This window comes from Pangasianodon hypophthalmus, chromosome 27 (assembly GCF_027358585.1).
Source record: "Pangasianodon hypophthalmus isolate fPanHyp1 chromosome 27, fPanHyp1.pri, whole genome shotgun sequence".
Taxonomy (NCBI): Eukaryota; Metazoa; Chordata; class Actinopteri; order Siluriformes; family Pangasiidae; genus Pangasianodon; species Pangasianodon hypophthalmus.
In genome coordinates this window covers 17598012-17614826 of record NC_069736.1, presented here as the reverse complement: position 1 = coordinate 17614826, position 16815 = coordinate 17598012, and the positions used below count along the sequence as shown (strand labels likewise).

Below are 16815 nucleotides of genomic sequence, written 5' to 3'. Positions count from 1 at the left end.
TCCAACATCTGGGTGGTGTGTGTGACTGACTTCCTCTCACAGCTGTCTACATCTGCACTCTAGATTAGCGTTTTCTTTTCCTCCACTTTATAATGTACCTGCAATCAATATGGACACTTTACATTCTTATTGTGTGTGTGGTTGTGTGTGTGTGTGTGTGTGTGTGCGCGTGCGTGCGTGTGTGTGTGTGTGCACAGGCAGGTGATGCTGCATGTTTCTATGACATCAAGCTGGGTCGGAGGCGGGTGGAGCATCATGATCACGCGGTGGTGAGCGGCAGACTCGCTGGAGAAAACATGACCGGAGCCAGAAAGCCCTACTGGCACCAGTCCATGTTCTGGTACATACACGCATATACACATACACGCATATACACACACACACACACACACACACACACACAGACACACACAGACACACACAGTAAAGTTCATATATACACACACAGCCAAACTAGCGCACACACACACACACACTTGTGCACATTTACTGTTTTATTTATTGTCAAGTTAATAAACAGCACTGACTCTGACATGGCGTGCGTGTGTGCGCGCGTGTGTGTGTGCGTGCGTGTGTGTGTGTCAGGAGTGACCTGGGCCCTGATGTAGGATACGAAGCCATCGGTATTGTAGACAGCAGTCTCCCAACTGTAGGAGTGTTTGCAAAAGCTACAGCCAAGGACACACCCAAAGCAGCTACTGAGCAATCAGGTACACACACTCATACAGTAAAGCATGCTCATTTAAATTTGCTCATTTAAAGACACACACACAGACACACACACAGACACACACACAGACACACACACAGACACACACACAGACACACACACAGACACACACACAGACACACACCATGCCACATGTAGTAAAGAAATTCTGTCTGTTGTCATTTTTGAGTTTTAGCCAATAAGGACCAAAATACCTTATGTTCCAGTCTAGTAAGGTTTGTGTGTGTGTGTGTGTGTGTGTGTGTGTGTGTGTGTGTGTGTGTGTGTGTGTGTGTGTGTGTGTGTGTGTGTGTTCAGGTACAGGAATCAGGTCGGAGAGTGAGACGGAGGAGGTTGCCGGGACACTTTCCACAGCTACAGCAGCTCCTGCCCCGCCCACACAGCAGGAGAATTATGGGAAAGGAGTGATCTTCTACCTGAGGGACAAAGTGGTGGTTGGCATCGTGCTGTGGAACGTCTTTAACAGGATGCCCATTGCCAGGAAGGTAGACTCACTCACCACTGAGTCACTGACTTCTTCATAGATTCACTCCTTCTCTGACTCACTCACTCAGTGATTTACTCACTGACTCGCTCACTGACTGAGTCCTTCACTGACTCTCTCACCACTGACTCTCTCACCACTGACTCACTGACTTCATAGACTCCTTCTCTGACACTCACTCACTGTTTGATTCACTGACTGATTTTCTCACTCCCTTCTTCACTCACTGATCCACTCACTCACTGATTCGCTCACTCACTGACTCACTCACTGACTCACTGACTGATTCGCTCACTCACTGACTCACTCACTGACTCACTCACTGACTCGCTCACTCACCGATTCACTCACTGACTCACTCACTGATTCGCTCACTCACTGACTCACTCACTGACTCACTCACTGACTCACTCACTGACTCACTCACTGACTCACTCACTGACTCACTCACTCACCGATTCACTCACTGACTCACTCACTGATTTGCTCACTCACCGATTCACTCACTGACTCACTCACTGACTCACTGACTCGCTCAACTCATTCACTCACTCACCCACTGATTCGCTTACTCACTGACTCACTCATCGATTCACTCACTGATTTGCTCGCTCACCTATTCGCTCACCGATTCGCTCACTCATTGACTCACTGACCAATTCACTCACTAATTCGCTTACTCACTTGTTCACTGACTCACTCACACATCTGCTCTCTCTCTCAATGTCTATCTCACTCCATATTTTTTGTTCACTCTGTGTTTTATCCAAACAAATCTTTTACCATCCTTTAACACACCCAAACTCCTCTTTTTCACTCTTTCTTATTCTGCTCATCATTAACATCTGATGTGTTTGTTTCTAGATCATTAAAGATGGAGAGGAACACGCTGATCTGAACGAGGTGGCCAAGCTGTTCAATATTCATGAAGACTAAACACACACGCTGTACTTGTGGAACCTGGGAAAAACTTCTGCAAAAAATTACCATGCGCACACACACACACACACACACACACACACACGCACATAACTCTATCAGACCTGTGGTTCTGCCTCCAGCCCTGTTGGTGGCGCTGTGGTCGTGGCTCGCTATTGGACTCGTCAGATCAGTACTGTTCCGTCTCTCCTGAAGAAAACCTGTTGTTTATACGGGGACATTGTACACGTGTTTTCTAGTGAGGTCAGTAAATGTATATTTGCAAAACGCTTGAGCCGTCCTCTCTTTCCTGGAGTCTCGACTTTTTTTGCTGCATGAGGTGTTGAAACCCCAATCAGGATCCACGGTATGCTAAGTCAGCGTTCCAGTACTGCTTTAACACACCTTTATGTTCCTTTCATGTTAACTACGCTACAGATGTGGTCACTTACAATTCAAGGTTTTTTTTTTTTATTATTATTATTTTAAATGGGATATTTGAATCAATGTTTCATATGTGCTTCAGGATTTGTAATTGAAAGTAAGTATGTTACGTAAGTAAGATGTGATGTACAGGTTTGAGCGTAGCTCATAAGTATATTTACACTAGCTATGCAGCAGTTTAAACATGTTTATGATTCAGTGTTTGCATTATAAACAGCTTCATCCACCATTTTCTGGATTTGTATCACTGCCTTCTGGGTAAATTGCGATGCTGGTGTTGACTCGATCCCTCCGTGCAGTAAACCATCAACCTTGGCTTGAGCTGGAGAGGAATTAAAGGAATGCCCCTGAACAAGGGGAAGTGGTCAAGGGTGTGTTAAACAGTATTGGAACTCTGGGGCAAAGCATCTCGTACACATTTCATTGGATAAAGTTGAGCTGTTGGAGTGATTCTGATTGGGTTTTTTTTTTACCATGAGAAAAAGCTGCACAAACTCCTCTCTCATCTCTCCTGAACCATGTGACATGATTTGTTTTTCTGAGACTTAATTAAAACAAATTATTTTTGAACTTGTTCAGTGGTTTTCGTGTCTCTATAATGTGGTTTGTTTGTAATGAAGTTCTAGAATAAGTTTCACATTTGACAGATTTCCAGCTTTTATCGGAAATAACTTGCAGAAGAAGTACGAGTCGATCCATGCACACAGCAGGGGAGGAGTGAAGGTTTAGCTCAAGGACTCAACAGGGGATGGGATTTGAACTTACAACCTTCTGGTCACAAGTGCAGCACCTTAGAGACCACCATGCTATGGTTATAATAAATGTTAAATGTTATGGTTATAATAAATGATAAATGTGGATGATGTGAAGCTTAAAACGTAAAGCTTCTTTGGTGCGTAAACACGTCTTTCAGAAAATGCACCACAGAGCGTCAACATTTTGTGCACTTTTCTGGCCACAAGCTCCAGAATCTTGAAGGTTGCAATCTGATTGGCTCTTCTGTGTATGCACTTCCATGCTCTGTTTACAGCAAGAAAATGAACTTTTTAATATTGTGACAATGATCTACAGACCAAAATATTCCCTGGATTAAATAAAAGAGTTATATCTATCTCTCTCTCTCTCACTATCTTTCTGCACCTATCTGTCTTCATCTCTCTCTCTTTCTTGTGTTCTGTCTGTCTGTCTGTCTCCCTCTGTATCTTTCTCTCTGTCTGGCCATCTCTCTCTTTATCTCTCTCCTTCTGTCTGTCTCTCCATCTTTCTGTCTCTTATAATAATTCTTTCTCTCTTTTCCTCCCTCTGTCTCTTTTTCTGTCTCTCTGTCTTGTCCCAACTCTCTCTGTCTCTTTCAATATCTCTCTTTTTCACTGTCTCTCTCTGTCTTTCTTTCTGGCTCTTTGTCTCTCTCACTGTCTTTTCTCTAACCGTCTGTCTCTGTCACTTTCTCTCTGTCTTTTTCAGTGTCTCTGTTTTTCACCCTGACTCTCTTCTCTCTGTGTCTCTCTCTCTGTCTCTCTCAGCCTGTTTCTGTTTCTCTCTCTCTCTCTCTCTCTCTCTCTCTAGTTTTTATAATCCTCAGGTCAGTGAGAGTCCAGGCAACATGAAATATACATCTTCCTCCAGGCCTCAGACTCCCTAAAACTCATCGTCTGCTCCACAACAGCCGCATGGCCTTTCACTCCGTGTGTGTGTTCACTTCTCTCCAAGGTCACTTTACATTATGCACACTCTCTGGACAGTAGGATGTTCTTTTGAGTTGGAATCTACATACAGGTGCACATCTCCACCGCACTGTCTTCCACCACCATCAGTTTCAAGCACATTCTCTTTAAAAAATCAGCTAAAATCATACAGGCGTTCATAATATTTTACACTGTATTACATTGTAAAAGATCAATCTGCCTCCAGTCATGTTGAATTGGAAAAAAAACTCAGTGGAGTGGAAGTCTGCAGGTTTGTGAGATGGAGAGAGGAAGTAGAGAAATAAAAATGAAATGACAATGAGGATAAGGGACCGAAGCCCTCGGGTGCGTACGTGTCACAGTTGTTTATTCTGATAAACGTCTTTAAACGCATCACACGCCCTGATGCCTGCACACACACACACACACGTCTGCGTCTGTCTCTGCTCCGGTTCCTCCGGCTAGCGTGACCAGTGAGAGAGAAAAGAAGGAAAGGAGGGAGAGTGTGTTAAGACTCTTCTCCCCCCCCCCCACAGACACACACAGTATGAAACTTGCTGGCACTTCTCAGAAAGCTTGATGTGGTTTGTGAGTCCAGCAGTGTGGGTGGAGAAGAGTGTGTGTAGGGGGAAGATCTTGGTCCTACGATTTTGGAGCACGTAGCACCGTTCCTCGAGCAAGAAATAGAGCAGAATGTTCGCACAACTGCAGAAGGTTGTGTGGATTTTGGTGTTTTTTCGGTTGTTTGGTGTCCTCAGGTAAGGCTTTTAAATTTGAATTAAATCAGTTTGAAATTCTGATGGTCAGGATTGGATAGATGTGTGTGTGTGTGTGTGTGTGTGTGTGTGTGTGTGTGTGTGTGTGTGCGTGTATGGAAAAGTATCAAACCTCACAAGTTGTGTCGATGTGTTTGTGGAGACTAGGCATGTGCTGATTATTACTAATTCAATATATCGCAATATTCAACATGCACTACGTCCAATGAGTACGATTTTCTTTTGCTCCTATTTGAAAAGGACAGCTGTATCCTCAGGTTCCTTATCTTGGACAATTCGAGGAACTGAAAATGGAATTTTCCATTTTGGACAAGGAGTGTGTTTGTGTGTTGTGTATTTGGGCCTCTGTAAATGATGATGTTGACGTTCAGAGACAGTGCTGTCTGGATTAATAGACAATAGAGGATAAACATTTACATCCAGCTTCAGTTGATGAGGCAGATGGTCACTATGAGGACATGTGATCAAATTCTGACCAATGAAAATGTGAGACAGTGGAACAATTAGACAAGAAGCCAAAAAGAGTTAATGCAAAAACTTAGGTGTTGTAGTTCCCGAGTGGCACCACAGAAAAGCATTCGGCCTCTCATCTGGAGAGCATGAGTGTGAATGCTACAGCCATCCGTGGCCCGGAGCCAAGGGAGCAAAACGCGAACGCGAGCGTGAAATGGGGCTTAATGTGGAATCAGATTCAGTGGAGAGTAAAAGTGATGAGAGAGAGAGAGAAAGAGCGAGAGCATATAAGACAGGGAGAAATGGGGACAGAAAGACAGACACAGAGTAAGCCAGGAACAGATACACAAAGCGAGAGAGAGAGAGAGAGAGAGAGAGAAAGAGGGAGTGAGAGAAACAGATAGAGTGATAAAGACCAGCTACAAAGACAGATGCAGTGTGAGACAGCATGCAACAAAACACTAGGAGGGACATAGAAAGAGGGAAGGCATCGTAGTTATTCTTATAATGAGTCGAACTTTCCTGTCACATATAATATTAACATGTACATTAACATCTCGCTGTTTGGGATCCTGGGATCTGGAGCTGAGGACATTTCCACACTGTGTTTAAAAGCATTGCACAGGAAGAATGTTCTAGAAAGAGCCTGGAGACAGCTGAGGGGAACTCTGAAGATGTTGAGTTATAGGGGGTAGCTGTTGTCAAAAATCATCTTTAAAGTTTTAAACATAAACTTTTTTACTTTATAAAGAATATGATGTTTGAATGGAATGAAGTGATGTCTCAGATAAGCTAATTCAGAAATCTAGAGCTTTAGCTACCTAGCTCATTAGTAAAGCATCAAAGCAAAGCAAAGGTGGCTGTCCTAATACATTTCTTAATTATAGTTGATATGAAATAATGAATTCAGGTCTATCCAGTAGGTGCATAAACAAGCTGCAGTTAGTCCAGAATGTTTCCAGAGTCTTTACTAGAACCAGAAGATCTGATCACATCACTTCTATCTTATGCACACTGCACTGGCTCCCACTAAAATTTCTCATCATTTATAAAATACAAATAATGACATATAGCACTAAAAGGTATCTACTGTTATTATTACATTAGTCAAGGTACTAATAAAGAGCCTGCACTTTTGGTCGAAGCAGGCGTGGCAGATCATAAAAGACCTAAAATTTGCTTGGCTACTGTGTGAATTGAATTGGGTCCCTGGAGGAATAATGGTTAGGCCACGGCGCTCTCACCACCGTGGCTCGGGTGCAATTCCCAGTGCTGGTCCCAAGCCCGGATAAAATTGGGGAGGGTTGTGTCAGGAAGGGCAACTGGCATAAAAACTTTGCCAAATCAAATATGAGGACCCATGACCGCTGTGGCGACCCCCACTGGGAGCAACCAAAAGAAGAACACCACCTGTGTGAATTGAATTAACCTCTTCAAGGGCTGCCATTAAGGAGATGTCAGTCATTAGCTTTCCCATCTGTTTTTTAATTATCAAATTCTAAATCTCTTTTTCTCTGTTTTGGATTCTTCCAGGCTCACTTTTGGCAGGGAGATGAAATCTCCGAATGGTAGGTCTAAGCCCATGTCACCCTCTGACTTTCTGGACAAGCTGATGGGAAAGACTTCAGGCTACGACGCTCGCATCAGACCCAATTTTAAAGGTACTATCAGCTCAAATTTTAATGGTGCAGTGTGCAATTTTTACACATTAGCAAGCAAAGTATCTTTTTCTTAATTTGTAGGCTTCTGTAGGGCATTTTTCTGGCCCTGAAATTAGGTCCTCCCCTCAACAGTAACAGAGCTATTAAAATCTGCTCCTGGTAGACCTTGTAAGCAGCAAACAACTTTAAAATTGGTCAGTTAAAAATGCAGTAAGCATTTGTTTTAATCAAATGTTTTTTTTTTCTGCTCGAACCTACAGATATTTCATGCTAAAAACAGCTTTAGGCTGAGACATTTTTATTAAAGCCCTTTACAGCTACAAATCACCTAGAATGCACATTGTGTAAACAAGGTTTCCAAAGAAATATTTCACTGATTTTTTTTTTTGAAAAGCCATTAATTTGATCTAAAACCCGAAACACGCATTTTGTTGCATTTATTACCCTGTAGGAAATATTCTTTCCTTGTCCCTTCATCCTTCTTTCCCGCTGCAGATATTCTTGTCTCTTTGAGACACTGGGAAAATAGCGGTAGCATGCAGAGAGGAAAATGCTGATTTCAGCTGGAAATAAAAACGTACAGTCCGAGTCTTCACTCACTTTCTGACTGCGAGAATACAAAGACAATCGCTGATAAAGAGGCTGTGTAGGTGCGACAGGGAGATCCTTAAAAAAACAAGAAAGAAAAAAAATCATGTGGGCAGCAAAAATATTTTCTTCTAATCGGATGGTCTCACCTGTAAATTGCTCAGAAATGCAAAAGGTCAAAAAGGCAAAACCTTAAATTATTAAATTATTAAGAACAGCAACTTTTTCCACAAGACGACGTCTCAGCATCGCTAATTCTCCACAGAATAAAAATAGCAGCTATTAGTTTAAAAATAACAGCTGAAAAAAATTTGTTGAGGAAGTAACATGATAAGGTTGTATATTGAGAGAACAACACTTGCCTTCAGCTAAAAGCCACCATATTATGAGGCTAATGATGTCCATGCTAAGTTGCATGTAGGCAATTCTTAGATATTATCTAGCTATTATATTAGCTAGCTAGCAAATTATGGCTATGCCATTCCCCCAGGACCTTTGTGACTGCACTTGCTTCTTTCATTTTAAAGCTCTACTTAAAATATTCCTTTTCTCCCAACTCGTCAGCTAGCTAGCTAGTATGTAGTCACTTCTTAGATATTAGCTAGCATGTCATTAGTTAGTCATTAATTAGCTAGCTGGTATGTAGTCACTTCTTTCAAAGTAGCTAGCTCACATGTAGTCATTTTTATATTAGCTAGCTAGTATGTAGTCATTTTTTTTATATTAGCTAGTTAGCATGTAGTCAGTTCTTATATATTAGCTAGTTAGCATGTAGTCAGTTCTTAGATATTAGCTAGCTAGTATGTAGTCATTTTTTTAAATTAGCTAGCTCACATGTAGTCAGTTCTTATATATTAGCTAGCTAGTAATGTAGTCATTTTTTTTAAATTAGCTAGCTCACATGTAGTCAGTTCTTATATATTAGCTAGCTAGTATGTAGTCAGTTCTTTTTTATTTGTTAGCTAGCATGTAGTCTGTTATATTAGCTTGTTGGCATGTAGTTTGTTCTTTTACAAGTTGAAACAAGTTAAAAACTTTGTGAAATATCAACATTTACCTCAAATGTGTTGGTAAGTTACTAATTAGAGACTCAATACAGCAAAATGTACACTAACGCTTGTTAGCCTGTCCCCTCGGGCGATGATTAATAATTGCCAGAGAATTGTGTAAGGGCTGCAGATGAGGTGTCACTAATTATTACAATAAACTGACCTTTACTGGGTTCAGCCATTTTGAGAAAGCGGCAACACTGGGTCACATGTGGAATTTTCCCATAAACACGCTGAACTTTAGTGAAATCGGGGTCCATTTTCTTTCCTTTGCTGTCCGCTCACTGTGTTAACCTACAGACCCAAATTAGTCACTTGATGTCTGTTTCTCTCTCTTATTTTATATTCTCCTCTGTCTCATCCTTCACCCATCCACATGGTAGATTATGTTTGACACATTTCCTGAAGGCTCGCGCTCTCGTCCCTGTCCTCCCACGCCTCCTCAGCCTCTCACCCTGTCTTCCTAGCCATTTTTCCTTAGTCTCTTTTTCCCTTGTTTTAATTTATCTCCCTTTCTCCGATTTCTCTTTTATTAGCTCACTCTTTCAGTCCTTCTCTCTCTGTGTGTGTGTCTCAGAGCTCATCTATCATTCATTTTTGCACTGGGGTGAAGCTGGACATTGGTGTGTCAGAATGGAATGTCCCAGCTGATTAGCTAGCAATGGGAGTAAAGCTAAATCATTAAATGATCATCTCCCTGAAAGCTATCTTATCGAATATTTACTGAAAATTGTTAAGAGCGGTGGAACGGTAATTGGAGCAGGTTGGACAGCTGGCATGGATTCCACAGAGCTGCTCATTAAAATAACTTTCTTTTACACTGTCACGATCTGGCAACCTGGTGAATAATTCACAATGTCGGCATTATCTATAGCCGTGTGCCACAAGTGGAGCGCCGTGTCTCCTCCAGAATTGTAATTCCTGTTAATTTTGCATCAGTTTTTACACTGAAATGAATTTACTTTATCTCAGATGACTTCTCTAGTGTATATGTGCTCTTGTGTAGTGTATATGTGTGTTTATACTCATTTGTCTATTACATGACATGTAGGTGTGAGTGTGTGTGTGTCTTTTTCAGGGCCTCCTGTCAATGTCACCTGCAACATCTTCATCAACAGCTTTGGCTCTGTCACAGAAACAACTATGGTACACACACACACACACACACACACTCAAAATTGTAGTAGTCGATTATAAGACAAGTAAGGGAAGCTGGTAACTACCAGTTTAGCATTTTATCACACACTCACACTGACCCAGACGTCATCTCCTTATTATCTTCAGTCATAATCTCTACTTCTTTGAATCTATTCAGTCTCTTTATCGCCCTCCGATTCAGGACTACCGCTTGAACGTGTTCCTCCGGCAGCAGTGGAACGATCCTCGCCTGGCGTATAAGGAATACCCTGACGACTCGCTCGATCTGGACCCCTCCATGCTGGACTCCATCTGGAAACCCGATCTATTCTTCGCTAACGAGAAAGGCGCCAACTTCCACGAGGTCACCACCGACAACAAGCTGCTGAGGATCTTTCAGAACGGGAACGTCCTCTACAGCATCCGGTGAGACGATGCGTACTGGAACCATGAGGCGCTGCAGGGCCTCGGAGTTGTACCGCTAGCTGACCGGTTGAACGCTCACACACGAGCAGGATGAGTGTATGTGTGTGTCTTCTCATTCTGCTCTTTCACTTTCTCTCAGGTTGACTCTGATTCTGTCCTGTCCGATGGATCTGAAGAACTTCCCCATGGACATTCAGACCTGCACCATGCAGCTAGAGAGCTGTAAGTGCTTAATTAGTAATAGCTATCTCACAGTGCTATATATCTGGATTCTGATTGGTTAGAAGGTGTTGATTAGTTTTCTATAACAGCAGCTCTGACAGTTGTGCAGCTACAAATCACAGGTTTATATTAACACGTTCGTTCTAATACGTTATCGTTACTAGAGTAACAGCTCATTCGCAGCGAAGTATACAGCGTGCCATTTGTGTTTTAGTGACTATAATTGTGTAAATCTCTCCGTCTTTAGCATTCGTATCTCATTTTTGAGACTCGCTTTATTTTATTTTTGATACTCCTTTCCATGCTTTTTCTAACAGTCCCAGGTTGGTTCATCTCTAAACTCCCAGTCGAGAGCCCTGGGACTTTTATATTTTATTCATTTTTGCCCCGCAGGCTTTCCCATAGCACAGTGAGCTCAACGCATGTCGGCATATTTTCGAGTTGGCCGTGTAAAATTAGCTGTCTGAGAATCTTTCAGGTTGAAGTCTGAGGGGATGGGAAGAGACGCTTTGAACATTTTGATTCATGTAGAAGTCGAGTTGACTTTTTATATCTCCATTAAGAATAACTGTGTCTTTAACGGGTCCTCGTCAGCGTTCCCTCACGACATGGCAATGGGCATGACCTCAGTCACGACGTGCAAGATAGACCCACATATACACATCCATTGGCACAAATTATGGCACAACAAAGTGTGTTGTGTGTGGCTTGTTTGTTAATTAGTGAGACTTTTGCAGACATTTTGCCAATCATATGGTGAGAGTGTAGAGATTTATTAAATCTTTACCAGAAGGGGGCGCTGTCTCAGAACACTGACAGGTGAAAATCACACATTATACTCAAGGATTTCCTGAAAAAAGCGGCACTAACGTCCTCCCATTTAGCAAACAAATTCATTCTGATGTTGAAGAGTGAATTGTGCACATTGAAAACATAGCTTAGATTTCCTTTCCATTTTTTCACACAGCCACACTAGCTATCATGCTAACTAAGTAACTAGCTGACCTGCTAACTATAAAGCATGCTAACCAGCTAGCCAATAAATAAATGAATAAATTAATAATCATCAGTGAGGCTATAATTCATGTACAAGTAAAACCCAAAGTGTTATATTTTTCAAATATTACATAATGTTTTGTTCTTGTTTGTCTTTATAAACACGTTAAGCCACAATTCCCCCTCGCGATTAAAAGAATATTACGTGATTCCGACGTGTAAACTAATGTTCTGAATCATTGAACAAACTTCTCATGAGCAAATGAACTTTTGAGATGGCTCATAAGTTGGTGACCAAGAGGAATTGTACCAAGAGGAAATGAAGACAAGGTGTTAAAATGCAAATTAGTTCTGTCTTTGAGACAAAATGGGTTGAAATGTAAAAAAATCTTGTGTTCATCAGCGACTCTCTCTCCTCAGTCGGCTACACCATGAACGATCTGATTTTCCAGTGGCTGGATAAAGGTCCTGTGCAGGTGGCTGATGATTTAACGATGCCGCAATTCGTTCTGAAAGAGGAGAAGGACCTGGGATACTGCACCAAGCACTACAACACCGGTACAACACACACAAGCACTTACACGTGAATACACACAAAACACTGCTCAGGTCAAACATCTAATTGCATTTAAATGAATTCAATGTGCAGAAATGCCACAAGACGTTAGCAACGCGTTCTGACCTTTTGTATGCAGATTTGTGGAAGCGGGGTGTAATGAGAATATTTTTATAACTGAATAGCATTACGTTATTATGTTGGTCCTGATGTACTGTGTGTGTGTGTGTGTGTTTGTGTGTGTGTTTGGGCAGGTAAGTTCACCTGCATCGAGGTGAAGTTCCACCTGCAGAGGCAGATGGGATATTATCTGATCCAGATGTACATTCCCAGCCTGCTGACAGTCATCCTGTCCTGGGTTTCATTCTGGATCAACATGGACGCCGCTCCTGCTCGAGTCGGCCTCGGCATCACCACCGTCCTCACCATGACAACGCAGAGCTCCGGCTCCAGGGCCTCGCTGCCCAAGGTTCTACATAACCGACTCTCCACTCATCTACCCATCCATCTATTCATCACTCCATAGTACCCTACCCACCAGAACTCTACCTCCAGAGTCTCACTGCCCAAGAGTTTACATATCCATTTCATCCACCCATCTAACCATTCATCCATCAATCCATAGGACTGATCTCCAGTCTCATTGCCCAAGCTGTCAGTCATCCATCCATCATTTCATCCATCTATCCATAATACTGATCTCCGGCCTCGCTGCCCAAGCTGTCAGTCATCCATCCATCATTTCATCCATCTTCTGTAGTGTAGCAAAATGGATCTTAACTCACTCATTCATCCATCCATCCATCCATCCATCCGACTGTAACTATTCATGCATTCATTCCTTACTACACATTCACAACATTCTTCTAACCACTCAAAGCATGGCTGCTACTCCTCCTTTCAACCTTCTGTCTGTTTTGTAAGAAGTATTGTGTGTGTATGTGTGTTTGTGTTGTAGGTGTCCTATGTGAAGGCGATAGATATCTGGATGGCGGTGTGTTTGCTCTTCGTCTTCGCCGCGTTGTTGGAGTATGCCGCTGTGAACTTCGTCTCTCGGCAACACAAAGAGTTCTTCAGACTCAGAAGGCGACTGCAGGAAGAGCGACGTCAAAGGGCCGTGAGTGACAGCACCAAGCCCCGCCCCTACACACACACACCCCCCATGGCCACATCACAGCTATATAGGTGACATATACATTTATTTCCTGTGTAGCGCAGCGTTTGTCCGTTTAGTAGCATTGCACAGCAGTGCAGCATGATGAAATTCACTGCAATCATAATGAGAAGTAGAAAACGTCCAAATGAGAATCAGAATACCCATAATGCACTGCAATTGAAAATTATATGAGACCTCCAGTATGTAGGGAATAGAGTGTGTGATTTGGGACACGTCCACAGTGATGGTGTTTACGTGGCCTACATAGTGAGTAGGGTGTAGTTTCGGACAAACAGAAAGGAAAACAAATATATATCAGTATATCAGAGGTTCTCAGATGTGTGTGTGTGTGTGTATGTGTGTTTTGCTGGGATTCACAGTGACCTAGTTTCAGAGGCTCAGTTGTGTGTGTGGAGAGCACGACTGAGGCAATGATTTGCTCTGTGAATAAATAATGTGTTATGCCCACATCATATTTCTGAGTAAACTCTGTGTGTGTGTGTGTGTGTGTATGTGTGTGTGTGTGTGGTTCAGGCTTCAGGTCAGTTTGGTGGAGCCGAGACGAAAAGCAAGAGCAACGATGTTACAGGCAGCACAACGTCCTACAGGAACACAAAACACTGCAATGCCTGTGCACAGGTACACACACACACATATATACACACACACACTGCATACACTTTATAAGGTACTGCTGTTTTTTATGTAGTGGGTGATACAGATGTTTCTGGAACCTGCCGTAATAAAATGGCTGCTCTGTACCTACTGTGTCGGTATAGATTAGAAGTAAAGCCTAGCAGAAATCATTTCACTCTGCGTCTGCATACTTCCGGGTCACGCTTATCTGTCTTCCATTCTTCGCAGGAGTTAGCTCAACACAATCAGGATTTCTTCTTGTCCAGTTTTGGTTTGGACGTCCACCTGTCCGGAGACGGTCCCCTCTCTGAGGCGGCGGCCATGTTCGCCTCTCTGCCTCCAGGCCACTCGCTGTTCCAGATCCGCCGCCGCTTTATCGACCGCGCCAAACGGATCGACACCATCTCGCGCGCCATCTTCCCTCTCAGCTTTCTCATCTTCAACGTCTTGTACTGGCTCACGTACAAAGTTCTGCGTAACGAGGATCTACACTCCGTCCTGTGAGTGAAGAGAACTGAAGGACACTACACCACAGCAGCGCTTTCACACCACCGTCATGGTTTCACTGAAAGAACTGAATAAATCAGCAAAGTGTGGGAGATCTCGTGGAAATAAACAAGACGCGAGGAACAGACTTATAGGAGCATCTTGTTCGGTTCCCGTGTAGCTTTCTTACGTTATCTTACGACATAACACTCCTGCCTGATCCCTAACCTTACGTTTACACTATCAAGTGACAAGTCGCTCATGTCGCTTGTACTTTATCTCTTGTGGACGTGTAGCAACTGTTACTGTTGTTGCTTGTGGGTGTGACCCATCCAGCATTTTTTTTTTTACTGAGAAATGGAATTAGCTATATATAGCTAACTAGTTAAACACCTATAAATTTATGCACTTAGTGTAAAAATTTGTTGTTTGATTTACATGCTATATGCTTTGGAAGATTAGCAAGGCAAGCTAACTGTACTAGCTAAATGTACACTCAGCAGAGGCATCAATGATCTTTACTTCCTTCCAAGCTTTATTTTTTCTTCGTAATTTCTTCGTAAGATGGAGCCAGCTTTCAGTTTTTCAACCATTTTTGTATCAGACAGACAAAACAAAGGTCAACGGTCAGTAATCAATCCAAAAATCTCTCACCAAAACCATGTACACTTAGCAGAACTTACCCAGAAGGCATTGCAATGCAACATAGCAGAACAGCAAAAAAGAAACACAAGTGGGCAAAACACATGTAAACAGGAGCAATAAAATATTTAATACTGGTTTCATATTGTGTTTTATGAAGCCAATCCCCACCTGTTACTTTATTCCGCTAGCAGGTTAGCTTGGTTATGTTATGTTTCTGTATGTTGTGTGCATTTTTAACACTGCCATTGGTTAGTGTGTTTGGATAGATCAATCTGCTTCCTGTTATAGGGACAGATTTAGGAAGGTATTAGATGCTGGTGCTAGCTACACTGATGCGTCAACGTGTCCGCCATATTGGAAGGAGGGTTCAAACGTGAGCACCAAATTTCCTTTGTCACAGACGACACAGTTGATATTTTCATTGAGTCCAATTTCTAAAAACTGTTAGAAAAGCAGCAGTGTGTATCTAAGTGTAGCAGATGGTCCAATCAGCAAGGAGAGGCGTTACCATAGCAACACACTACATGCAACACAAACCACTTATTTCCTTAGAAATGAATAAAGGGGTGAAATAATATCTCACAATCCCGAACACATTCCACAGCAGCCCACAGGAAGTGGAGTCACTTCCTGTGGAGATACAAAAGCAGTGTTTCAACAACTCGTGTATATCCACACACAGGACCACGCACACTGACACCAATCTGTCAATCGCGTCTTCCAGAGCACTACGAATGTTTGTCATGAATCACAGTTATGATATCTCAAAGCGATGGCTTATGTCAGTGATTCAGCCCCGTGTCAGAGGAGTCTCCTTCCCTGTGGCTAAAAGAGAAATCCCAAAGAGGTGAAGAAGAGAATCATGAGGTACAAACACACCCTGACCTCCTCAGCACCCATGTTCCATGCTAACAAGTTCTGAGGAGACACATAGCATAAATAATCTACAGCTATAACAGCAAAGAAATCTGAAATACTTCAAGCCATTGAGCAGGAATAGATGCAAGTCGTACGACAGAATAACACAATCCTCTTGATGTTAGCTTTTTAGTTAGTGACTTTGGCAGCATCAGATGTTACCACACACCTGATTTTATTACTATAAAGGCAAGCTAGCTGTTATATTTGCTGATATTTGTGTGTATGAATCTGTTAACACCCCACCTACAGGATACAGAGCATCTGATATGCCAGATAATGCCATAGACCAATCTGTATATTCATTGAATCATGATTATTTGCATACGCAAATTAATGAAATTAACAAAATAGAAAATAATATAATTTTACTTAAAGTGGCTGAGTGTCCAAGAGGGTAAAATTGTGCTCTCTCTCGCTGTCCTATCAATCACAGTAACACTAGCCAATCATAGGCATCTGTGAGCTCATGTATGTGGAAGAGGGCAGATAGCGCTTTCCTCCGAGTGTGTTACGCTGCCCAGAGACGCACAATGTGCAGCCGTTCGAAAAGATGCGGTTGGCTGGCTTCATGTGAATCACCCTGTGAAACACAGGTAGTGAAGCACATGATCCCCTTCTCCCTCCCTGATTGGTTGCTACTATATTATAAGGGAGACCTAGCTGGTGAGTGGGAATTTGCCAAGACTAAATTAGGGAGAAAATCTCAGGGAGAGGGGTTAGAACAGCAAAGAAGTCAGGGAAATAAACACAAAGGAAATGATTACAGACTGAATAACACTTATTACTGCAAATATCACCAAAAAGAAATCAGTCATCTTTGTCGATGTGCTTCTGGTTTATGGGATC

General features: G+C 42.4%; 2 protein-coding genes across 8 annotated transcripts in view; both read left to right on the top strand.

Annotated features, from left to right (window-relative positions):
- aifm1 (apoptosis inducing factor mitochondrion associated 1) overlaps window positions 1–3150 on the top strand; it is a 16007-nt gene extending 12857 nt beyond the window's left edge. For all 4 annotated transcript variants that reach the window (XM_034300930.2, XM_034300929.2, XM_034300932.2 and 1 more), the window contains 5 exons: window positions 1–15; window positions 198–340; window positions 586–710; window positions 1028–1215; window positions 2079–3150. The exon at window positions 1–15 is cut by the window's left edge and continues 126 nt beyond it. In XM_034300930.2, coding sequence (XP_034156821.2) covers window positions 1–15; window positions 198–340; window positions 586–710; window positions 1028–1215; window positions 2079–2150 — 543 coding nt within the window. In that variant the 3' untranslated portion in view covers window positions 2151–3150. The remainder of the gene's footprint in view (window positions 16–197; window positions 341–585; window positions 711–1027; window positions 1216–2078) is intronic.
- A 152-nt stretch (window positions 3151–3302) lies between these two features.
- Window positions 3303–16749, top strand: glra4b (glycine receptor, alpha 4b). Of its 4 annotated transcripts, none has more exons than XM_026922524.3 (10): window positions 3303–5019; window positions 7024–7151; window positions 9867–9934; window positions 10128–10351; window positions 10491–10573; window positions 11990–12127; window positions 12380–12594; window positions 13084–13242; window positions 13816–13920; window positions 14146–16749. In XM_026922524.3, the coding sequence occupies exons 1-10, from the start codon at window positions 4955–4957 to the stop codon at window positions 14419–14421; spliced, it is 1461 nt and encodes a 486-aa protein (XP_026778325.2). In that variant the 5' UTR covers window positions 3303–4954; the 3' UTR covers window positions 14422–16749. The 4 variants fall into 4 exon arrangements, with proteins under 4 accessions (XP_026778325.2, XP_034156824.2, XP_026778328.2 ...); XM_034300933.2 differs by having other exon boundaries at window positions 13084–13310; window positions 14146–14277; XM_026922527.3 differs by lacking the exons at window positions 3303–5019; window positions 7024–7151 and adding an exon at window positions 7191–8809.
- The last annotated feature ends 66 nt before the right edge of the window (window positions 16750–16815 follow it).